At 41.6% G+C, this 22,148-nt stretch overlaps 1 protein-coding gene across 1 annotated transcript in view; it reads right to left on the bottom strand.

Moving 5' to 3' along the window:
* The window catches only part of LOC311031937 (CCR4-NOT transcription complex subunit 2-like), a 119,462-nt gene that overhangs the window by 77,859 nt on the left and 19,455 nt on the right, over positions 1–22,148 (bottom strand). Inside the window, exons 2-3 of the mRNA XM_084038533.1 lie at positions 12,643–12,774; positions 9,015–9,087 (exon numbers count right to left, since the gene is read on the bottom strand). Of these exons, the coding sequence (XP_083894659.1) occupies positions 9,015–9,087; positions 12,643–12,762 (193 nt within the window). The 5' untranslated portion in view covers positions 12,763–12,774. The remainder of the gene's footprint in view (positions 1–9,014; positions 9,088–12,642; positions 12,775–22,148) is intronic.

The raw sequence follows: 22,148 nt of genomic DNA, 5'->3' as shown, positions 1-22,148 counted from the left end.
AGGAGTGCGGCAGGGATGCTCATTGTCAGGAATGGTGTACTGTCTAGCCATTGAGCCCCTGCTGCATAAGCTAAGAAAGGAACTGTCAGGTGTGTGTTTTCCTGGATGTCCGGCAACTGTAAAACTTTCAGCCTATGCTGATGATGTCATTGTGGTTTTAAATACACAGGCGGACATAAAGGTTTTAGAAGGAAATGTGGAACTTTTTAAATAACTGTCTTCATCCAAGGTCAACTCGAACAAGAGCGAAGCTTTTGCAACCAACAAGGATACGTTAAACGAACTGGTTTTACCAGGAGGGTTGAGTTGGAAGGCGGAGGGTTTGAAGTACCTTGGGGTTTTCTTAGGCGATGAACTGTGCCTAAAGAAAAACTGGGAGGGAGTTTTGGAGTCCATTGAGGGCAGACTGAAGAGGTGGAGGTGGTTGTTGCCCTGTATGTCCTTTAGAGGTAGGACTCTTATTGTTAACAACCTAGTGTCTTCCTCTCTATGGCACAGGCTAGCGGTTGTGGACCCCCCCCCCCCCCCCCCCCCTCTAGTCTGCTCTCACGGGTTCAAGCTATTTTAGTGGATTGCTTTTGGGATAAACTTCATTGGCTTCCACAGGCGGTGCTGTTTCACCCTAAGGAAGAGGGAGGACAAGGGCTGGTGCACCTAGCCAGCAGATGTGCAGCTTTCCGGCTGCAGTTTATACAGAGGCTGCTCTACGGACCACAAGACCTGGTGTGGAGACCTCTGGCTAAGCTGATCCTGCAGAGTGTTGGAGGTTTAGGATTACAGGAATCTGTATTTTTAATGGATTTTAAGACTTTAGGATTTAATCCCCCTCCCTGTGTTTTATCGTGGACTTGTTAGCGTGTGGAAGCTGTTGTGGAGGCAGAGGGTTCAGCATGAATCTCTATTTTGGCTGCTGCAGGAACCACTGGGTCATGGAGGCCTCCTGAGCGCCCCCTCCTGGGTAGGAGCAGCAGTCATGGAGGCTTTCAGAACAACAGGGATTTCAACTCTTGGGGCCATGTTGGAGTACACTGGACCCGATCTACAAGAGACATCAGGTTTGGCAGCTGGACTGGGGTGGAGATCGCAGAGGATCGTCGGCCGACTGCTGAGCCACTGGAGAGCTTGTCTGACGGGACAGGAGTGTCATCTATTGGGAGAATACAGCCATGGACAAGCTGCCCCTTGTTCTGATGATCCGTTCCCCTCCCTCATCATTTGCCCTAGTTCAGGCCAAAAGTGTGAAGTGAACCTGAAGGAGGACAAGGGCAAAACACTGTCTGCTCTGATGGTGAAGTGTCTGAACAGACAGAAGCTGCAGCACCGGCCGAAGCTACCGTGGAGAGCTCATCTGGCCTTGGGCGAGGAGGTCCGGCCTGAGTGGAGGAGTCTCTACAAACCTCCACTCTCCAAGAGGGTGGCTCACCTCCAGTGGAGACTCCTGCACAGGATTCTAGCTGTAAATGCTTTTATATCCATCCTGAACTCTGCTGTCCCAAACACCTGTCCTTTTTGTGAGGCAGTAGAAACTGTTTTTCACTGTTTTGCGGAGTGTCCTCGTCTTATTCCTCTCTTCTCCATGTTGGATTGTTTGTTCAGAAAGACAGGAGAGGTTTTTTCTCTTAGAACCTTCATTCTTGGCTTTCACTACAAGAAGACTCAAAAGGACAAATGCCAGATGATGAACTTTATTCTAGGTCAATCAAAGATGGCGGTGTATGCAAGTAGGAAGAGGAAGGTGGAGGACAGTGTGGACTCTGACATTGTTCTGCTGCTAAGCAGAATAATAAAAGCGAGGATCCTGATTAGGGCTGAACGATATATCGTTATCGTATCGATATCTACACTGTAAAAAAAAAATCAGACTAAAATTACAGACTTTATCAGTAAATGAACAATCTGCCTGTTATTTTAAGTATTATGACAGTAATGACAAATTATATTTATTTCTCTTTTTTTTTACAGAAAAATACTATATTAATTATACAGGATCTTTCCGTTTTCTTAAATTAAATACAAATTATTGTAAAATGACAGTAATTCTCTATAATTAAATATGTAACTTGTAATAAAAAGGTTTATGTCCATAAAAACAATCTTAACACTTTTCTCTGTAATTTTACAGTAAATCTTATTATTTTCACATTTACATGTAATTATACATTCAACCTGCAATTAAATATATAGCTTGTTATATGAAGGTTTATTTCAATACTAACAATTTAATGTTTTTAAGGTAAATCTTATTCGTTTTAGATTTATGTGTACTTTTACATTCAAACTCTGTAATTAAATATGTAGCTCATTATATTAAGAGTTATGTCCATACTAACGTTTTTCTCTGTAATTTTAAGGTAAATCTTATTAGTTCACTAGTACTACGTGGTATGTATAAAAGTACTTGTATAGACTTTGGATTAGACTAGATAGTATTAGACTAGTGAGTACTTTAATATACAAACTGTAAGTCTGGATATAATGGCAATGATTCTAACAAAAATACGTACAGGTCAGGCTGTCTGTGCAGACAGGTATGGCGCGTCTTTCAGTGGCTGAAGCAGCGTAATGTGTGGGGAGGTCAAAAACAGGTCAATGACGGCAATCGGTAAACTTGTTGATGGGTAAAGCTTGAATTCGGATGATGCTTAAATAACAATGATTATCGCAAAATAAAAAAATATGAGTGGGTTAGCATTTATACATTCCAATTAAAATAATTAATAATATATCTATGTTACATTAAACTGGAATAGGCCTTTATCTGCTGTTCAGCAAGTAATGCAAGTACCAGTAAAAATATTGATGCTTTTGATATTTTGCTTAAATCAAGTGAAGTCAACTCATCTTTGTTCATATAGTGCTTACACATAATGCAGTAGATCGTGAGAGAGAGAGAGCGAGAGAGAGAGAGAGAGAGAGAGAGAGAGAGATACTTATGTAATTAAATATATACCCGCCTACAAATAAAAATAAATAAACATTTATTTTCTTTATCATCTTTTCTTGATAAAAAAAAAAAGATACCACGCTGATACAATTGCTATTGGCTGTCTTGCCATGTTGCTTTGAATGTGATTGGTTGATGTGGCTGTCATCACGAAAACTGGCCAATGACAACTGTGCGCGCCTTCTTTTTAGGTCAGTTTGAATGGGTACGCGCTGGCAATCGTGCACTAGTGGACTACCTGACCACTAACGTATTACCTGGATTATTACCTGGACTATTTTACATCTGCTCGCCATGTTTTCATTTGGAGCGAATCTGAGTTGTGGGATTTCAACGGAGAACAAAAAGTGGAGTATGGACATAACGGTATTTTCCTGCAGAACATTTAATGACATTTTCTGTAATAGTAATGTTTTTGAACTTTATTTGAATTCGGATATTTTACTTCAATTTTACGTTTTTTGGTTGGCAGCCGTAGCTGCCAGTCATTGACCGTTTTTTTACATTTTTTTTTCTTACAGTGTAGATATGGACATTCAAGATATTTATATCGTTGTTGAAAAAGCAACGATATAAACTATATAGATTTCCCCCACGCTCGCCCTGCATGTACAGCTCTGGCAGTCACAATAAACTTCATTTTTACGATTGCACTTGAATGCACCGCTATGGCCAGCCAACCACAAACCTTATTTCATGCTTGCTGTGGATCGACAGCTGAAGCCAACCAATGACGAACATACGAGGGCGGGACTCCCGCCGCGGGAGTGAAGGTACGTGTCCACAGGGGTGATTTTAAACGCGAGTGGACGCGCCGCTTCCCAGTATTGCACGCTTGCTGGGCTGCCACTAGAGGATGATTGACAGGCGCTCTCCTTCATACAATCACGTGCACAGTTCATGGCTGCACCTGATTGGACGAACACTTTCACAGCTGTCCTGTCTGCTCCGGAGTTCACGCAGACCAACATGGCGGCTCGTTTGGAAACTTTCTCTTATTTTACGAAAATAGTTCACCGAAAGGTGTTTCTGAAAACATTTTAAGCGAGAAATAAGCTATGCAGTTGCTGAATCTTTCTTTATTTTAGATCGACAACGTTCAGTTTAGAAGATTTTCGTTCGCGAGCGTTCCCGAGGCGGCGAGTCGAGCCCGGCACCTCTGATTAGCATAAAGTAGATTCGACTTCAACTTTTCAACCCGATGCAGTTTCCACATTCTTTTGTATTATGATGTTTTTATTTTTCTGAAAAATATTTGGTTTTCACCGAACCCGTAGTCATATCGTATCGATATCGAGATATCTGGCATGAATATCGAGATATGAAAATTTGTCCATATCGTTCAGCCCTAATCCTGATTGACTTTAATTATTACAGAGAAATTCAGGATCTAGAGCGTTTTACAATGACATGGACTCATGGTGGTGTACTGTGTTCAGGAGAATGAACTCTTGTTCTCAGATCAGCTGGTCTGATCTATTAGCTCAGATTTTATTTCTTTTTTTATGTCATTGTACTGATATGAACTGATATGACTCACATAGCGAAAATAAAGATGATTTGAAAAATCAAATCAAATCTCTCTCTCTCTACAACCAATTTTGTGTCAGTCAGTCACCAGGGTAACACTGTTGTTGATGGTGGAGGAATCTCACGTGACAGTCTGTAATTCACAAATACTGGTTTCATACTAAAGGTGTCGGATATACATATCACACAGTATTGTGGTGACTAAATATCATGTTGATGAGGAGTTTCAGGGCTGCACGGCGGTGTAGTGGGTAGCACGGTCGCCTCACAGTGAGAGGGTCCCGGGCTTGATTCCCGGGTCGGGTTCGGGTTCCTTCTGTGTGGAGTTTGCATGTTCTTCGGGTTCTCTGGCTCTCCGGCCACAGTCCAAAGACATGCAGGATGGGGATAGGTTCATTGATGACTCTAAATTTCCCATAGGTGTGAATGTGAGAGTGAATGGTTGTCTGTCTCGACGCTGCGATGGACTGGCGACCTTTCCAGGGTGTAACCCGTCTTCGGCCAATGACAGCTGGGATCGGCTGCAGCCCCCCAAAAACACTGCAGCAGTGATGCAGTGTTTTTTTAAATAAAAGCGTTCTTTTAAATAAAATCCTGATGTACTTACAAACTTTAAAATGCCTCGTTTTGTGAGTACGGACCCTATGTGTACTACTGCAGAAGTTTGGTAACGTCCCATGCATTATTAGTGGGGAAATTTACGAGATATACACTATGTACCATCGCGCTATTACTAAGCCATTCGGCTGATCGCCCTATCTTGACCAATGCTGACCATCGCTAAAAATGCTTCCGAGGGGGTGTTTGGCTGGATGTCACGGTAGAAATTACCTAGGGTGCATTTTACTCCGAACCATCACTTTAATAATGATTTTATGGCACTTTTTGGACAGAGACATTTTTGGGTCACAGTGACAGCTAATCATTGACATATCCCAGTGAACAGTTTGCATTGCGTATATGGAAAATAATTGTTTTGTGTTTTTTCATAAAAAAAATAGTGGCATTATGTACAGGGACTTTTCATAGTTCTTTTGAAGCCACGGACTAATTTTAACGCTCATTGATTACATCACGCAGCCGACGACACCATATCCGCTTCTCTGGTTCCACAAAGTCAGGATGTTTGTAAAAAGAGACACCGTTGCGGCATTGTGCCGCACAGCAAAATTATTTATAAATGGTATGATTGCGCCATATTTTTGACTCTCCTTTCAGTGACCACGCCGCAATCTTCTGTGTAAAAAAAAAAAGAATGTATCACTCGGGAGGGTCTGCTGTGGCAAGTGTGACGACTAGTGGGAAAGGTCAGTATAACCGGTTCGGCCTGGTCTTTGGCTTAGTATCAAACCGGTTTGAAAATAAATCAGCTCAAGCCTTAAAAAAAATGATTGATAGTTTATAATTATTATTATAATTGATGTAATTTGTATTGTTCTAAAAATTCGCCCTCTTAATAATAGTAAAAAAAAAATTCTCCTCGTGGTATCAAGTATCAAGTATTTTCAGTATCGACTTTCAAATTCTAGTATCGTAACAACCCTACTAGAGATTTTACTTTCTTTTGGGGAGGATGGAGATTGGTTGAGTCCCCTCTCTCTGCTATTTCTCTCCTCTGCTTTGAGTGTGGCTCCGGTTGCCGTCCGAGTCCAGTAGGAAAACAGATGCACATGTGAGCGTGAGATTCACAATTTGTATTTTTTGTGGGGGTATTTTATTGCAAAATTAGGTAATTAATGTTTGCTAACCATGAATTTTCATACAGTGGGATATCGTGAAACCAGATCCCTGCCACCCTCATTAATTAAATAAATGTTTTCCCTTCACAGTTTTTATTTTGTTCTGAATTCTGAAGGCTGTCATCAATATGATGGAGAGCCTTCAGATTTTTCTGTCACTGAAAAAAATAGTCAGTGACTGATTTACATTTTATCTATTTTATTTTTTATTTTATAAAGCTTTTGTATAGATTCTAATGTATGTTTAATGTATGTTCTATGTATATAGATTGAAAGTACAAGGCACGCACATCCAAAAAACTGACGTTGTGAAACGTTTTCAACAGAGGAGATACAAAAATGAATGGATCACACATGCCTGCAGACGTTTCGAAAATGTCACCCAGTCAGAAAGCCTTAACAACACTAGGCCTCGGGCTGTGGAGCCTACTTTAAACTGTGTGGTTCAATACTCACCCCTCGGTAGTGGTTTTCAGTCCATTTAAAAAAAACACTGGTACATTATTGAGTCTGATCCACAACTTAAATGTTTTTCTACACCACCACGCATTGTGTTTAAGAGACCGCCTAACCTTAGAAACCTATTGGTTAGAGCTCACCTACCCACTCTTACACAACCTAATTTCTTAAATTCTGTCCCTTTTGGTAACTACAGGTGTGGTCACTGTTCACAGTGCAACTTCACGCACAAAACTTCTACCTTTAGTCACCCACGCACTGGCAAACCTTTTAACATAACGGGCGTCATTTCTTGCAACTCTAAAAATGTGATCTATATGCTAAAGTGCCCTTGCGGCTTGGCCTATATTGGTAAAACTAGTAGGTCACTGAAAACTAGAATATCTGAGCACAGATCCAATATTCGGACTCATGATAGTAGAAGTCCAGTAGCTGTTCATTTCACAACCTTTTCCCATAGTGTGTCAACCTTAAGTTACTGTGGTATCGAACTGGTTAAACAACCCAGCCGTGGAGGTGACTTAAATGCGCTTCTACTTAAAAGAGAGGCTTTCTGGATCTACACTTTAGACACACTGTCCCCTAGAGGTTTAAATGAAGATTTTGATCTGAGGCCTTTTCTTTGAGAGATGTGTGTGATTATAATTGTGATCATTATTGTATAATGTGTGGGATCGACACACCTGTGATTCTTTCAAATGTATTCTTTCAAATGTGTTTATGGTTGCCTAGATCTGACACAATACGAGTGTGTGTGTGTGTATATTTACAGTTACTGTAACTCATCTGATGTCCTTAAGTTTGTGGAGGCGTATGTGGGGCGATACTACCCTCATATGGTTTTTATTTTTCAGTGTTATATATGTATATGTGACTGTAATGGGATGTGTTAGTGGTACATGGTAACATTTTTCTCCAAGCTTATGGTTTTATAACATATGTACCATTACTTCGAGATCTCTGTTTCCTGTTACTTTGGTGACATCGGATGGATTTTTTCTAACTTTCTATTTTTCTATATCAACTGATATGAACGAACCAAGATGCCTCTGGTACTGATCACATGACTGTATAATGGTGCTTTATACTTGATGATAGTGTCATGTTGTTTTTGCCATAGCATGCTTGTGCACATTTATATATTTTTTCCATATGTATTTCTTGTTGAATGTATTATTATTATTATGTTTTCTGGAATATGGTGCACTCAAGACGCGCTACCCATTACTTGGTTGATCATGTGACCTAGACTATATTAGAGGCTCACTGCTTTCACCTGTGTTAGTCTGAGGAAGGGTCTGCGAGCCCGAAACGCTACTCCTTTTCGGTGATAATACATTTTTAGTGCTTTGGAGCTCCTTGTTGGTGTGCGGATTTTTCCTTTTTTCACTATGCATATAGATTCTAATGTATGTTTAATGTATGTTCTATGTATGTTATTGCTACTGGATGCTTGAATTTCCTTCGGGATCAATAAAGTATCTATCTATCTATCTATCTATCTATCTATCTATCTATCTATCTATCTATCTATCTATTTGATTAATATGACCAAATTAAAATATTTTTAAATGATTAAAGCATTATACTGTATTTATTATATTGTATACGTTTGCTGGCAAAACAGCCCTGACCCGTCGAGGCATGGACTCCACTAGACCTCTGAAAGTGTGCTGAAGTATCAGGCACCAAGACGCAGAAGATCCTTTAAGTCCTGTAAGTTGCATGGTGGGGCCTCCATGGATCGGACTTGTTTGACCAGCACATCCCACAGATCAGGGCTCCAGAGTGCGTTGCACATGCAACCAAAATCAGCGGAGTGCGACTTAATATTTTCCTTGTTCGCACCAGTGACATTTATCTGGTCTGTTTATGTGTGTAGCGTAAATGAAAAGAATCACCCTGGTCTGAGCCAATAGTAAGGGAGGGCCTTTTCTATCAGCACAAACTTTTTCAGTAATTTGAGCTCCAGTAGCTTACTGTTGGATCGGACAACAAGAGCCAGCCTTCGCTCGCTGCGTGCATCAATGAGCCTTGGCCGCCCATGACCCTGTCGAAGGCTCACCGGTTTTTCCTTCCTTGGACCACTTTTGATAGGTACTGACCACTGCAGACCGGGAGCACCTCACAAGAGTTGCACTTTTGGAGATGATCTGATCCAGTCGTCTAGCATTACAGTTTGTCTCTTGTTAAAGTCACACACATCCTTATGTTTCCCCATTTTTCCTGCTTCTAACACTCAACTTTGAGGACAAAATGTTCACTTGCTGCCTAATATATATCCCACATGTGTGTGTGAGTGTGTGTGTGTGTGTGTGTGTGTGTGTGTGTGTTCATCTTACTCTGTGGGCCATATAAGCTGGCTCCAAGCTGTGACAGTTGACCTGTTGAAGAAGCAGAGGAAGACGCCAGCATCTGGGGGGAGAGGAAACACAAACACACTCTTTAATTCTCCTGTAAACATCATACATTTCAACTATAAGTAAAAACGTAGAGACACGCATCTTAAGTCTTAAGTATGATCATTTATCCCCGCTGGCTTCACTCTGAGGAGGATATGATTTTTTAAAATTTCAATACTAGGGATGCACGATATTGGATTTTTTGCCGATAGCCGATATTTTACAACTCATTTGGCCGATAACCGATATCGATACCAATATATACAAACTTGTAAGGAATGACGGTTCTTCAAATGGACAATTAAAGTGCAGTCGGCAAGTCTGGCAGATCGAGTTGACTCAGACAAATTTCGAATGTTTACGACATTCACGCAAGCTCCGCTCCCCCCCATCGAGTGCTCGTCAGTGCGCGTGCACCAGATTCTGTGAACGCGTCTGTGTCTTCTCTCATCGATAAATGGCATGGAGTACACGCTACACAGAGGTAGGCTGGCTAACTTACTTATAGATAGCAACTGCTAACGTCATTTAGCCTGTGATATTGTAACATGCGTGAGGGGGGAGGTGGGAGGTGGGATCTGTGGCGTGTGCACGAACTGTGAACTGTGCTGAGTGGACACGTACGCGGTGGATTTTTTGCAAAAAAACAACATGCTCTACGTGCGAGTAGAGGCTTGTTTTTTTTCTAAAACCGGGTGTTTTATGGTTGTTCGATTGGAGCATAGTGTGGGCATCAATTGAAAATGATCAAACAAATGTTGCCGACTGCGACTTACGTTTGTGGTGTTAAAAGAATGCGTCTTGGCTCCTCCTTGCATCACCGACGCTGAACAATCATTGCAAATAAGAACTTTGCTAAGCGTTTCCGACACCTTAAAAAACGTCCATACCCTCCCTCGCTCTGCTGCAAGTTAAAGTAGGTGACGTGTCACGTCGCGCTGCGCATGCAATCCTTGCGACCTCTGGCATTTAATCTAATTTAATCAAGGAAGCAGCAGTCTTTATTTATTGGTTTAATATATCGGCATGTTATCCAATATCCGATAATCATTTGAACGTCAATATCAGCCGATACCGATACCTTGCCAATAATATCGTGCATCCATACTCAATACTAGCATAGATACAATAACTGAGATACTTCCTTCCTTTGAAACATATTAACTTGTTTTCCCAAAAATATATACAGTGCCGTGAAAAAGTAATTGCCCCCGTAAACCTGGTGGTTGCACCACCCTCGGCAGCCAAAACTGCTATCAAATAGGGTTGCACATCTCTTTGTGATAAACGATTCGATATGCATCTAGATACACAGGTTACGATTCGATTCAAAAACGATATCCTTTTATTACAGACCGATTCGATTCAAATCGATTCCATACAGTGTAAGAACGATATGATTTGATTCTCCGGTTAATATTTGTTGTAGATATTTTATAAAATAAAGAAGCCAATTCTATGAAAGTGACAATAGTTTCTTTTCAAATATATAAAATACCACATATCCACAAGCATTGTGGCTGTATGGCACTGGCAAAAAAAAAAACAGAACAACAAAATCACATGTCAATGTATTTATTTTTAGACATGGACCAAAAAAAAGTCTGGCTGAATCGTTGGATGGCGGTCACAGGACAGTGTCGTGGACGCTACCCGTGCTGCGGCCGCCTCTTGTGGCGCAAGTTGAAACACAAGCGATTGACATTCAAAGCCAGCCGTCTCTCACGTGCGGTTGTGGAGTGCCTGTGGTCACACGGCAGTGTCGCAGCCGCCTACCTGTGCTGCGCCCACCTCTCCACCTCCACCTCCTCCATTTTCCGTGTTTCCCTTGTTTATCACTCATACCAGCTAGGCAGCTACGGCGTTTCGCGGGCAGCTTCAGCTCTCTCGTTGTTTTAGAGACGCTGGTGTAATGCCGCCAACCGCTTCAAAGTCTTGCGATACCCGATCCATGACTCTATAACCGATTCATCTAGGAATTCATTGATAATTCGTATCGATTGAGGAGGCTGCTACCGATGCAGCTGTATCTCTCACTTGTTGAACCGAATATCTGGTCGCATCGGTTTATCGTTTACAACCCTACAATTAAACATTTTTTACATCACTGTGGAGGATTTTTGGCCCATTCCTCTTTGCAGAATAGTTTTAATTAGAGATGTTCCAATACCATTTTTCCCTCCCGATATCGATTTCAATACTCGTGCTGTGGGTATCGCCCGATACCGAGTACCGCTACCGATACCAGTGTGTTTAAAAAAAAAAGGAACCAAAGAAAAAGATTATACTACGCCAGCAAGACTGATATGATTATCATTGTGGTAAGGCCTGGCCCAGGTTAAACCCTTTGTAAAACATGAATGAATACAGTAAATGGAAGCCATTTATTTTTAAATAGAACAGTATAAAACAGTAGTGCAAATTTGCAACAATCGTGCCACCCCTCGAAATTGAGTCTTTGCATATGTTGCACAGGGCAGAGTTCTCAACGGGCCTGAAAATTACGACCCGACCCAGCCCGTGGCTTTTAAAGCCCGGACCCGATGTAACCCAACACATCAACATGGATTATCTGCCCCCCCTTCTCTTTTTTTTTTCTCATACACTTATTATCATGTCCAGAAGACGGCAACGGTGAATTCACCTGCGGTAAGTTTACTTTTCACCAACTCCATCTACTTCTCCAGGCTAAAGGCGTGCACACAGCGGTGTCAGGTCTGCCCCTGCCCCTCTCCATGATGCACGTTACACGCAGCAGCCAGACTTTACGGTGAACAGCAGCGATGACTAATAATTTTTTTTTTTTTCCCCTGAGCGGAAAAAATTTCAGCCTGTTTGTCATACATTCACCCTTGCTTTGAGTGACGAGGTGGATTAGCTTGCTTGTTGATATTTTGGCTTTTGGTTTGTAGCTCTACTGTGGCTCTGAGTGGTCAAAAAACTGTTCCGAAACGTTTTTTGACGGACAAACTCCCCCGCCTCAGCCAAAATTTCACTCTGTACTCAGTTCAAACTTGAGAGCCATGCTTTAAGTATGATCCTGCACTTTGGACTAAAGTGCAGTGCAGGCTTACATATTTGCCGGGGCAGTGACAAGTGCCTCACGCTGATCTCCTTCTCCTTTTCAGTCACATTGGCTCTGAGAAAAAGCACATTTAGGCATTTATGTCCCTCTCCAGTGGTTTTCAAAATGGTGGAACGACATGTAGGCCTCCTGAGGACTTACCCGCCCAATGTACAAATAAGAATTTCTTCGCTTACGAGGATAAATCAGATTATTGACAGGAGTAATTTTACACAACATTTTACACAGTGACTCTTTAAGAAATGACCACTGTCTAAATGTAAAGAAAAGGTTTAATAGGTGTATTATTGCGGTGCCATCCGGCACAGTGAAAAATTGTGGGTGCACCTAAATGATGTGCTGGTGCACCTAAATGAAAAAGTTAGTCTGGAGCCCTGGGTAGTCTCTTGGTTTATATAGCAGTTATACGGGAAATTAAACTTAAAATATTAAACCGTTACAAACCTAAAAGGGGAGGAAAGCAGAGTTTAATAAACAGCTTACATCTTTGTCAGGGCGGTGTGGAGGGAACATGGACTGTTGGGTGTAGTAGAGGCTGGAGTCGTCCACGTAGTCACTCTCTACCCCTCCCTCCATAAACTTCTTCCGGTTAGCACCAAACATACCGCGTGTCACCTGAGATACCAGACAAAGGAAACAGTCAGATTGGCTAATCACATCCTTCCTGTCACAACTTTTGCAAAAGCTGTGATTCGTGACAGTCTTGAAATGCATTTAAGATGCTGTGAATAAAACTTTATCCATTATTAGGAGCAACATTCTGCATGCATGTAACCCAACTGATGTCTCCTTTAGCATACTCACATAATGGACATTTTTTAAGAAAAGTTCACACCAAATGGGAAGTAAATTGTCACCTTGCAATAGTCACTAGATTTACTGCAGAATTAGTTGTCTTTTTTTGCAGGATCATTTGTGTTTGTGTGCATCACTTGTAGGTAGGGATGCATGATATTGGATTTTTTGCCGATATCCGATATGCCGATATTTTACAACTCATTTGGCCGATAACCAATATTGATACCGATATATACACTCACCGGCCACTTTATTAGGTACACCTGTCCAACTGCTCGTTAACACAAATTTCTAATCAGCCAATCACATGGCAGCAACTCAATGCATTTAGGCATGTAGACATGGTCAAGACGATCTGCTGCAGTTCAAACAGAGCATCAGAATGGGGAATGAAGGTGATTTAAGTGACTTTGAACGTGGCATGTTTGTTGGTGCCAGACGGGCTGGTCTGAGTATTTCAGAAACTGCTGATCTACTGGGATTTTCACGCACAACCATCTCTAGGGTTTACAGAGAATGGTCCGAAAAAGAGAAAATATCCAGTGAGCGGCAGTTCTGTGGGCGCAAATGCCTTGTTGATGCCAGAGGTCAGAGGAGAATGGCCAGACTGCTTCAAGCTGATAGAAAGGCAACAGTAACTCAAATAACCACTCGTTACAACCAAGGTATGCAGAAGAGCATCTCTGAACGCCAACACGTTGAACCTTGAGGCGGATGGGCTACAGCAGCAGAAGACCACACCGGGTGCCACTCCTGTCAGCTAAGAGGAAACTGAGGCTACAATTCGCACAGGCTCACCAAAATTGGACAATAGAAGATTGGAAAAACGTTGCCTGGTCTGATGAGTCTCGATTTCTGCTGCGACATTCGGATGGTAGGGTCAGAATTTGGTGTCAACAACATGAAAGCATGGATCCATCCTGCCTTGTATCAACGGTTCAGGCTGGTGGTGGTGGTGTAATGGTTTGGAATTGAGCATCGTGTCAACGCCACAGCCTGAGTATTGTTGCTGACCATGTCCATCCTTTTATGACCACAGTGTACCCATCTTCTGATGGCTAATTCCAGCAGGATAACACGCCATGTCATAAAGCGCGAATCATCTCAGACTGGTTTCTTGAACATGACAATGAGTTCACTGTACTCAAATGGCCTCCACAGTCACCAGATCTCAATCCAATAGAGCATCTTTGGGATGTGGTGGAACAGGAGATTCGCATCATGGATGTGCAGCCGACAAATCTGCAGCAACTGCTTGATGCTATCATGTCAATATGGACCAAACTCTCTGAGGAATGTTTCCAGTACCTTGTTGAATCTTTGCCACGAAGGATTAAGGCAGTTCTGAAGGCAAAAGGGGGTCCAACCCGGTACTAGCAAGGTGTACCTAATAAAGTGGCCGGTGAGTGTATATATACAAACTCGTACGGATGACGGTTCTTCAAATGTACAATTAAAGTGCAGTCGGCAACTCTGGCAAATCAAGTCACATTTTGAATGTTTACAACACTCACGCGCCTCCCCTCTACCACCGAGCTCCCCCGCTCCCTCCCATCGAGTGCTCGTCAGTGCGTGTGCACCAGATTCTGTGAACGCGCCCGTGTCTTCTCTAATCGATAAATGTGGAGTACATGTACAATGTTTTAAACTACATGTTTTAACAGGTTTTACAGCACACAGCGTCACAGTTTTACTGATAATCTACCAAATAATTAACTCATAATCAATCAATTCAATAATTAACACACCCTTTTAGGCCTGTTCGTTTAATAGATTTTAAATCGTAATCGCAACTAGAAAATTCCCCCGCCGGGAAATTTTGAAAGGGCCACGGGGGCTACTGCCGGAGTGTATATACATTACGATGAGATTCTTCGAGATTTCAAACGAGACAGAGTTGTTTTAGAGGCAAATACAGAGACTGCTTGCTGACTGAGCTGTCAGAGTAGTCCGTTTTGAGTATTGTGATGTACTTCAAAAACTGTCCACCAATCAGAGCACACCACTCGTGTCTCCATTTTAAAGTTTAAATGGAGTTTCTAGGTGAAAGTATGCCCGAGCAGAAGACGTTTGACTAAAAAAACTACATTTCCCACTACTAAATGTAGTTTTTAGTACATTCCTGTCCACCAATCAGAGCACACCACTCGTGTCTCCATTTTAAAGTTTAAATGGAGTTTCTAGGTGTAAGTATGACTGAGCAGAAGACGTTTGACTAAAAAAACTACATTTCCCACTGACTGCTCTTCCTGTCCACCAATCAGAGCCCACCACTCGTGTCTCCATTTTAAAGTTTAAATGGAGTTTCTAGGTGAAAGTATGGCTGAGCTGAAGACGTTTGACTAAAGAAACTACATTTCCCACTACTAAATGTAGTTTTTAGTACATTCCTGTCCACCAATCAGAGCACACCACTCGTCTCTCCATTTTAAAGTTTAAATGGAGTTTCTAGGTGAAAGTCTGCCCGAGCAGAAGACGTTTGACTAAAAAAACTACATTTCCCACTACTAAATGTAGTTTTTAGTACATTCCTGTCCACCAATCAGAGCACACCACTCGTGTCTCCATTTTAAAGTTTAAATGGAGTTTCTAGGTGAAAGTATGGCTGAGCTGAAGACGTTTGACTAAAAAAACTACATTTCCCACTACTAAATGTAGTTTTTAGTACATTCCTGTCCACCAATCAGAGCACACCACTCGTGTCTCCATTTTAAAGTTTAAATGGAGTTTCTAGGTGAAAATATGCCCTGAACTCAGCTGTCACTCAAGTACTACCGAGTACTAGCGAGTACTACCGAGTACTACCAAGTACTACCGAGTACTACTGAGTCTCAAGTACTGAGAACTACTAGGTACAATCTATTGTCAAACAGTTGAGTGCGAAGCACTCAACTGTTTCCCTGTACAGGTCACTGAACTCAGCTGTCACTCAAGTACTAGCGAGTACTACCGAGTACTCCCGAGTACTACTGAGTCTCAAGTACTGAGAACTACTAGGTACAATGTATTGTCAAACAGTTTCCCAGTACATGTCACTGAACTCAGCTGTCACTCAAGTACTACCGAGTACTACCCAGTACTACCGAGTACTCCCGAGTACTACTGAGTCTCAAGTACTGAGAACTACTAGGTACAATGTATTGTCAAACAGTTTCCCAGTACATGTCACTGAACTCAGCTGTCACTCAAGTACTACCGAGTACTACCGAGTACTACCAAGTACTACCGAGTACTACCGAGTACTACCGAATACTACCAAGACTCAAGTACTGACAAGTAGTAGGTAGGGCTGGGCGATAATTCGATCTCGATTCGGGATCGTGATAAAATTTTGATCGATTTCGATAATATGCTCGGGACATATTATTCGATATCACATGAAAAACTAAGCGCAACAACAACAGTATCGGAGTCTGCCGGCTGCCGTATGCCGGTAACACGCCCACTTCCCAGCGTGCAGCGTGGCTACAGTTGCAACCAGAGGGAGACTGAGAGAGAGGGAAAGAAGTTGGAAAAAGGAGAAAGAATGAGCGAAACTGAAGTCGAGGAAAGCGAAAATAATGCCGAACGTGAAAGCGACACCACTACATCCGAGACCGAAGACATTGTCGAAAAAAAAGGTAACACGACGTCAATTGTGTGGACGTGGTTTGGATACGGCAAAAACGACCAGGAGCAGGCGAAGCCGGTCTGCAAAATATGCCGGCGGTTGGTACCAGCCAGGACGGGGAACACAACAAATCTTTTCAATCACCTGAGACGGCACCACCCCTGTAATTACACTGAGAGTTTGACTCTGCGGGCTCAAGCTGGCACGACATCACACGCACAGCCAAGCAAGACCAGTACGTCTCCCGTTAGCATCGCTAGCCGGAGCGGCTCTGCTAAACAACAATCCATCCAGTCGTGCTTTACAGCCATTGCCCCGTATGAAAACAATCAAAGCGGAGCAAAAATATAACGAGTGCTATTACTTATTGCATCGCTAAAGATATGATGCCCCTGAGCACAGTGGAAAAACAGGGCTTCAGGAAACTGATCAAAGTGTTAGACCCCAGGTACGAGCTCCCTGGTAGAAAATACTTTTCTCAGACGGCGCTGCCACAGCTTTATGATGAATGCCGTCGTAAGCTGGAAATTCATCTGAAGGATGTAAAATACTTTGCCACTACCACCGATCTTTGGTCTAGCCGTACATCCGAGCCTTATATGAGTCACACAATTCATTTCATTGATGAGGAGTGGGCTACACAGCACATGTTTACAGACAGTATACTTTCCAGAGGACCATACTGGGGAAATCATCAGCCAGGGGCTGGAGGATGCACTCAAATCCTGGGGCCCTAGGGAAGACCGACAGGTGTGCATCACAACAGACAATGGGGCAAACATTGTCAAGGCTGTTTCCCTCAAAGGCTGGTCCCGGCTGCAGTGCTTTGGTCATCGGCTGCACCTTGCCATTGGTAAGTTCATGATGATATATATATATATTTAAAAAAGTACATGATATCATCAAAGGAAAGACTTATGCCAACATTAAATTTTCAGCTCTAATAATAGCTCATTGTAATGATTCGTATTCTTTTAGACTGTTGCCCATAAAGTTGGAATAAAATTTATATTTTTTAACAAGAATAAATCACATTGTCATGAGACCTCTCATGACAATGTGACTTATTCTTGATAAAGTATATATTCTCAAAACTGGTAACTGAGACTCAGTAGCCTATGTAATTATTGCACCTGGTCAAAGGTAATTACTGATGTGTATAAATTGGAATAAAAATAGGAATGTGTCTGAAAACAAAATGATTTCAACTTTAATGGTAACAGTGTACATTCTACAAGCCTCAATAAACCAATGTACAGGCTATCACTTGATAACAATTGATACTGATAGGTGATAATTCGATTATTATAACTAACATTTTGCATCTAAGATGTATTTGAATTAAGAGTTTATATTGTATCACTGTACTCAACTTAAATTGAGGAAACTATTTTTATGTGTGTAGTCTAATTGATTTTCATATCAAGGATGTCATGACAATATTATGATTTATTATTATAAGACAGAAACTAATTTTTAAATAATACTTACCTTTTTTTCATCTACAGAGCGAAGTGTGAGAGACAAGAGAATAGAGAGAGCCATGGGTGTGTGCAAAAAAGTGGTTGGTGCTTTCTCATTCTCATGGAAGAAGAAAAAGAACTAGCAGCTGCACAAAAGGAGCTCAACCTACCTAAGCACCGGTTGATAACAGAATCACCTACCAGGTGGGGTTCTCGCCATGCAATGATAGCACGAGTACTGGAGCAGGAGAAGGCCATTTCAAAGGTTTTATCTGCCGATAGAAAAACAAGGCACCTGGCTCCCTCATGGCAAGACATTGAGGTCTTGGAGTCCGTACACAAGGCCCTTAATCCACTTGTTGAGTTCACTGATGCCCTCTCTGGTGAAGCACATGTCAGTGTCTCTTGTGTGAAACCTGTCCTACAGCTCTTCAACACTGAGGTCTTGAAGCCAGGAGAGGATGACACAGCGCTAACCAAGGCCATCAAAACTACTATCACCACATATTTGAATGAAAAATATGATGATGCTGCCACTGATGACCTCCTTAACATGGCATCCCTTGTTGATCCTCGGTTCAAGACCCGCTACGTCCAAGGTGACAAGGTAGAGGCTGTGAAATCCAGAGCTGTGGCACAGATCCTGGGTGACTGTCAGAGCACACCGCAGTCTACTCTCACACCCAGATTGGGCGGAGGCGAGGCAGATGCTACAGCTTCAGCTCCAGCTCCACCAGCCAAAATGCAGAGGAAGACACTGGGCAGCTTTTTCAAGAAGTCCTACTCTGTTTCTACCTCTAGTCTAACAGATGAGCAGGATGTTGAGGCTGAACTGAACAGTTACCTGCTAGCTCCAGAAGCAGACAGTGAGACCAACCCCCTGGCATGGTGGAAAACCCACTTCACATCATACCCCAGAGTGAGCTTCCTGGCAAAGCGGTATCTATGTATTCCTGCCACCAGCTCACCCTCGGAGCGTGCTTTTAGTACAAGTGGCAATATTGTGTCCTGCCATAGGGCAGCTTTAAAGCCAGATGTGGTGGACAGACTTGTCTTTCTTGCAAAAAACCTATAATGGGGTAAATGATGTTCACTAGTGCACAAGATGTAGAATAACTGACTGGTTTACTATGTTTACATATTGTGCAATTTTGGCTCAGATTTCATTCTACTTATAAAACATTTTCTACCTCAATCTTTCAGGTAGCATTTGTGCCAGGGCCATGTTTACTCCTTTTGTACTTGAGATGTTCACTGTCCAGCCAAAGCAATTTGATGTGAAAGTTGTCACAGCTGTTAGTTTATATACAATGTTTCAATAAGTAAAAGCTTGTATTATTGTGTAAAGAGAGATGACTTATGTTTGAAATTACAAATGATGTGCACAACCTTTTATTTTTGCATTTTTCAATATCTCCAAAAAATCTCTGGGAGGTTAACCAGGATAATAGTATTATAGTGGTTTAGTTTTTACATTTATTTTGTCTTTGTTTAGTACTTGAATGTGTCAGAGGGTGTGACCCACATGTTTACTAAGATTGGTTTTGTGCTGCCTCTACAAATATTTGAGATTATTATTATTTAATATTTAATTGTTTATGTTATTAAACTTTATTATAAAGTTTCAGTGAGTCTCTTGTTTCTTTAAGCTTCAGGATGTCCCTCACACTGGCAGCACACAAAAACTACATATCGTAATAAGAATCGAGATCGATCAATATGGAAAAACTTATCGTGATAACATTTTTTTCCATATCGCCCAGCCCTAGTAGTAGGTACTATGTATTGTTTGAAAAACTACAACTCTGCCAATCAGAGCGCACCTGCTATCACTTCTGAGTGAGACAGAGACAGATAGTCTCCATTTTAAAGTTTAAATGTAGTTTCTAGGTGAAAGTATGGCTGAGTTGACGATGGACTACATTTCCCACGGACTGCACCTTCCTGTCCACCAATCAGAGCACACCTGCTGTCAGTTATGAAGATCAGTGCCCCACAGTGCTGTCACCATGGCAACGGCCCTTGCTGCGTGTGTATGACTGCTTTGGAGCCTCTCTCTGCTTCTTTCTATCGCTCCATTCCCCCTCTGCGGAGGGTCCGAACAAAAGCTTGCCACGCTCACACCGAAACTCCTATCGCCAAAATGTTTGCACCGTTAGCGCCACAAGACTCGGCTGAAGACACTGATGACTTTTATTTTTTCCTAGTCTCAGAAATGTGGACGCTAGGGCGAGTTAGAAATGCTGCTCATTTCAGGTTTCTTTGAAAATCTGTTTCTCACTTTGTATGGCAGCCCATTGGGAGAAAAAAACGACGTGGCCGCGCTTAGAGGTTGCTAGTTCAAATTCTGTAAATCTCACAGAGTTTTTGAGCACATTGTGAGAGACAGGACAAGTTTGTCTACAAAATTGGAAAATATCACGTCTGTAACGTGAAAATTGTGGCCGGGAGGAGTTTGGAAAGAAAAAAAAGCTGAAGTATGTCGAGGAGCCCTCACACTCTAACGATGATGTCACGCACTCTAGCAGGCGCAATACACACCCATTATAAACTCTGATGAGGTCTGAAAAAAACATAAAACATAAACTGTGATTATAGAAAAACTGTAAAAGATATCAAAAAACTCTCTATCTTTCCTTCTTTGGATTTGATAACCATAAATAATTATAATAAGGCTTTGAAGGATGTAGAGGAAGACTTAATGAAATGGGGTAAACTCCCTACTTCCTTTCATTCTAGATTATCGGTGATTAAGATGAATGTTTTGCCACGTGTAAATTTTATAAGTTCAATGATCCCTCTTGCCCCTCCAAACAACTATTGGAAAAAGTTGCATTCTATCATAAATCAGTTTCTCTGGAATAAGAAAAAAACGAGAATTAAAACCTCTACATTGCAAAGGCACAAATCAGCAGGTGGTGTGAACTTGCCCAATTTTGAGTGGTACTCGTGGAGCTTTGTCCTACGTCCACTTGCTGTCTGGTTAAATCCAAACAGTCAGGTTTCATGGCTCCCCATCGAGGAGAAATTAACATCTCCATATATAACTTGCATAACTTGATACATTCTAATATTTCTCACAAGCTAGTGAAACGTGACTTTGGACCAATTATCGCCTATCTCTTCACTGTGTGGCTTAAAGTCCAACAGTTTGCAAAAATATACTCAAAATTTTTTCGTCAGTCTCCAATCTTTCATAACTTTAGTCTTTTAATAGATGGGAAACCCATTTCTTTTCCCCAGTGGAGTGATAAGGGAGTTAATACACTCCAGGACATTATAGGGATACAAGGTCTCCTTGAATTCCGGGAATTACAAAAAACTTTTGATCTTCCGGGCACTTCCTTTTTCTTTTATTTACAGTTACGGGCAGCAATGCGTGCTCAAGGTGTTCCGTGGGACTCCAAATTAGAAGATCATCCTTTTCATATTAAACTGAATACTAAAGTTAAAAATAAGGGTATTGCCTCTGAGTTGTACAAACTGATTGTGGAGGCTTCATACAAACATCTGCCTTTAAATAGACTTTGGAAAAGTGACATTATAAATGCTTCCTCAGAGTTCAACTGACAATCTATATGGTCAAATATTACTATCTCATCTAGAAACCCGAATCATCAGATGATTCACTATAAGTTTGTCCATCGATTTTATTTTACACCCCAAAGACTTTATCAAATGAAACTTAAAAGTAACCCATTTTGTGATTTTTGTTCAGGCAATACCGTTGGTACATTTTTTCATTTAGTTTCGCAGTGCCCGGAAGTTAACAGATTGTGGGAAAATATTTCAAGTATATTGTCTGTTGTAGTGGAGAGAACTATTCCTTGCTCTCCTTCTCTACTATTACTTAATGATATTTCTTCTCTGAAACTAACAACAAATAATAGCCATCTTCTGTTTGCTGGGCTTACAGCAGCTAAGAGGATGATAGCCTGCCGCTGGAAACCCCCACATGTAATGTCAATCAAGGAATGGCTTTCTTCATACAAGGACATTGCACAGCTAGAGCTTACCACTGCACGATTACATTCAGCTAAAACACAAAATGTCAGCTGTTGGTCAAACTTGGTAAAAAAAATTGAAAGTTTAATGTAAGAATTGTATTTTTTATTTTT

The sequence above is a fragment of the Eutrigla gurnardus genome (genome assembly GCF_963514095.1).
Source record: "Eutrigla gurnardus genome assembly, chromosome: 21".
Lineage (NCBI taxonomy): Eukaryota > Metazoa > Chordata > Actinopteri > Perciformes > Triglidae > Eutrigla > Eutrigla gurnardus.
The sequence above is the reverse complement of the archived record's forward strand: the minus strand, read 5'-3'. Positions and strand labels throughout refer to the sequence as shown.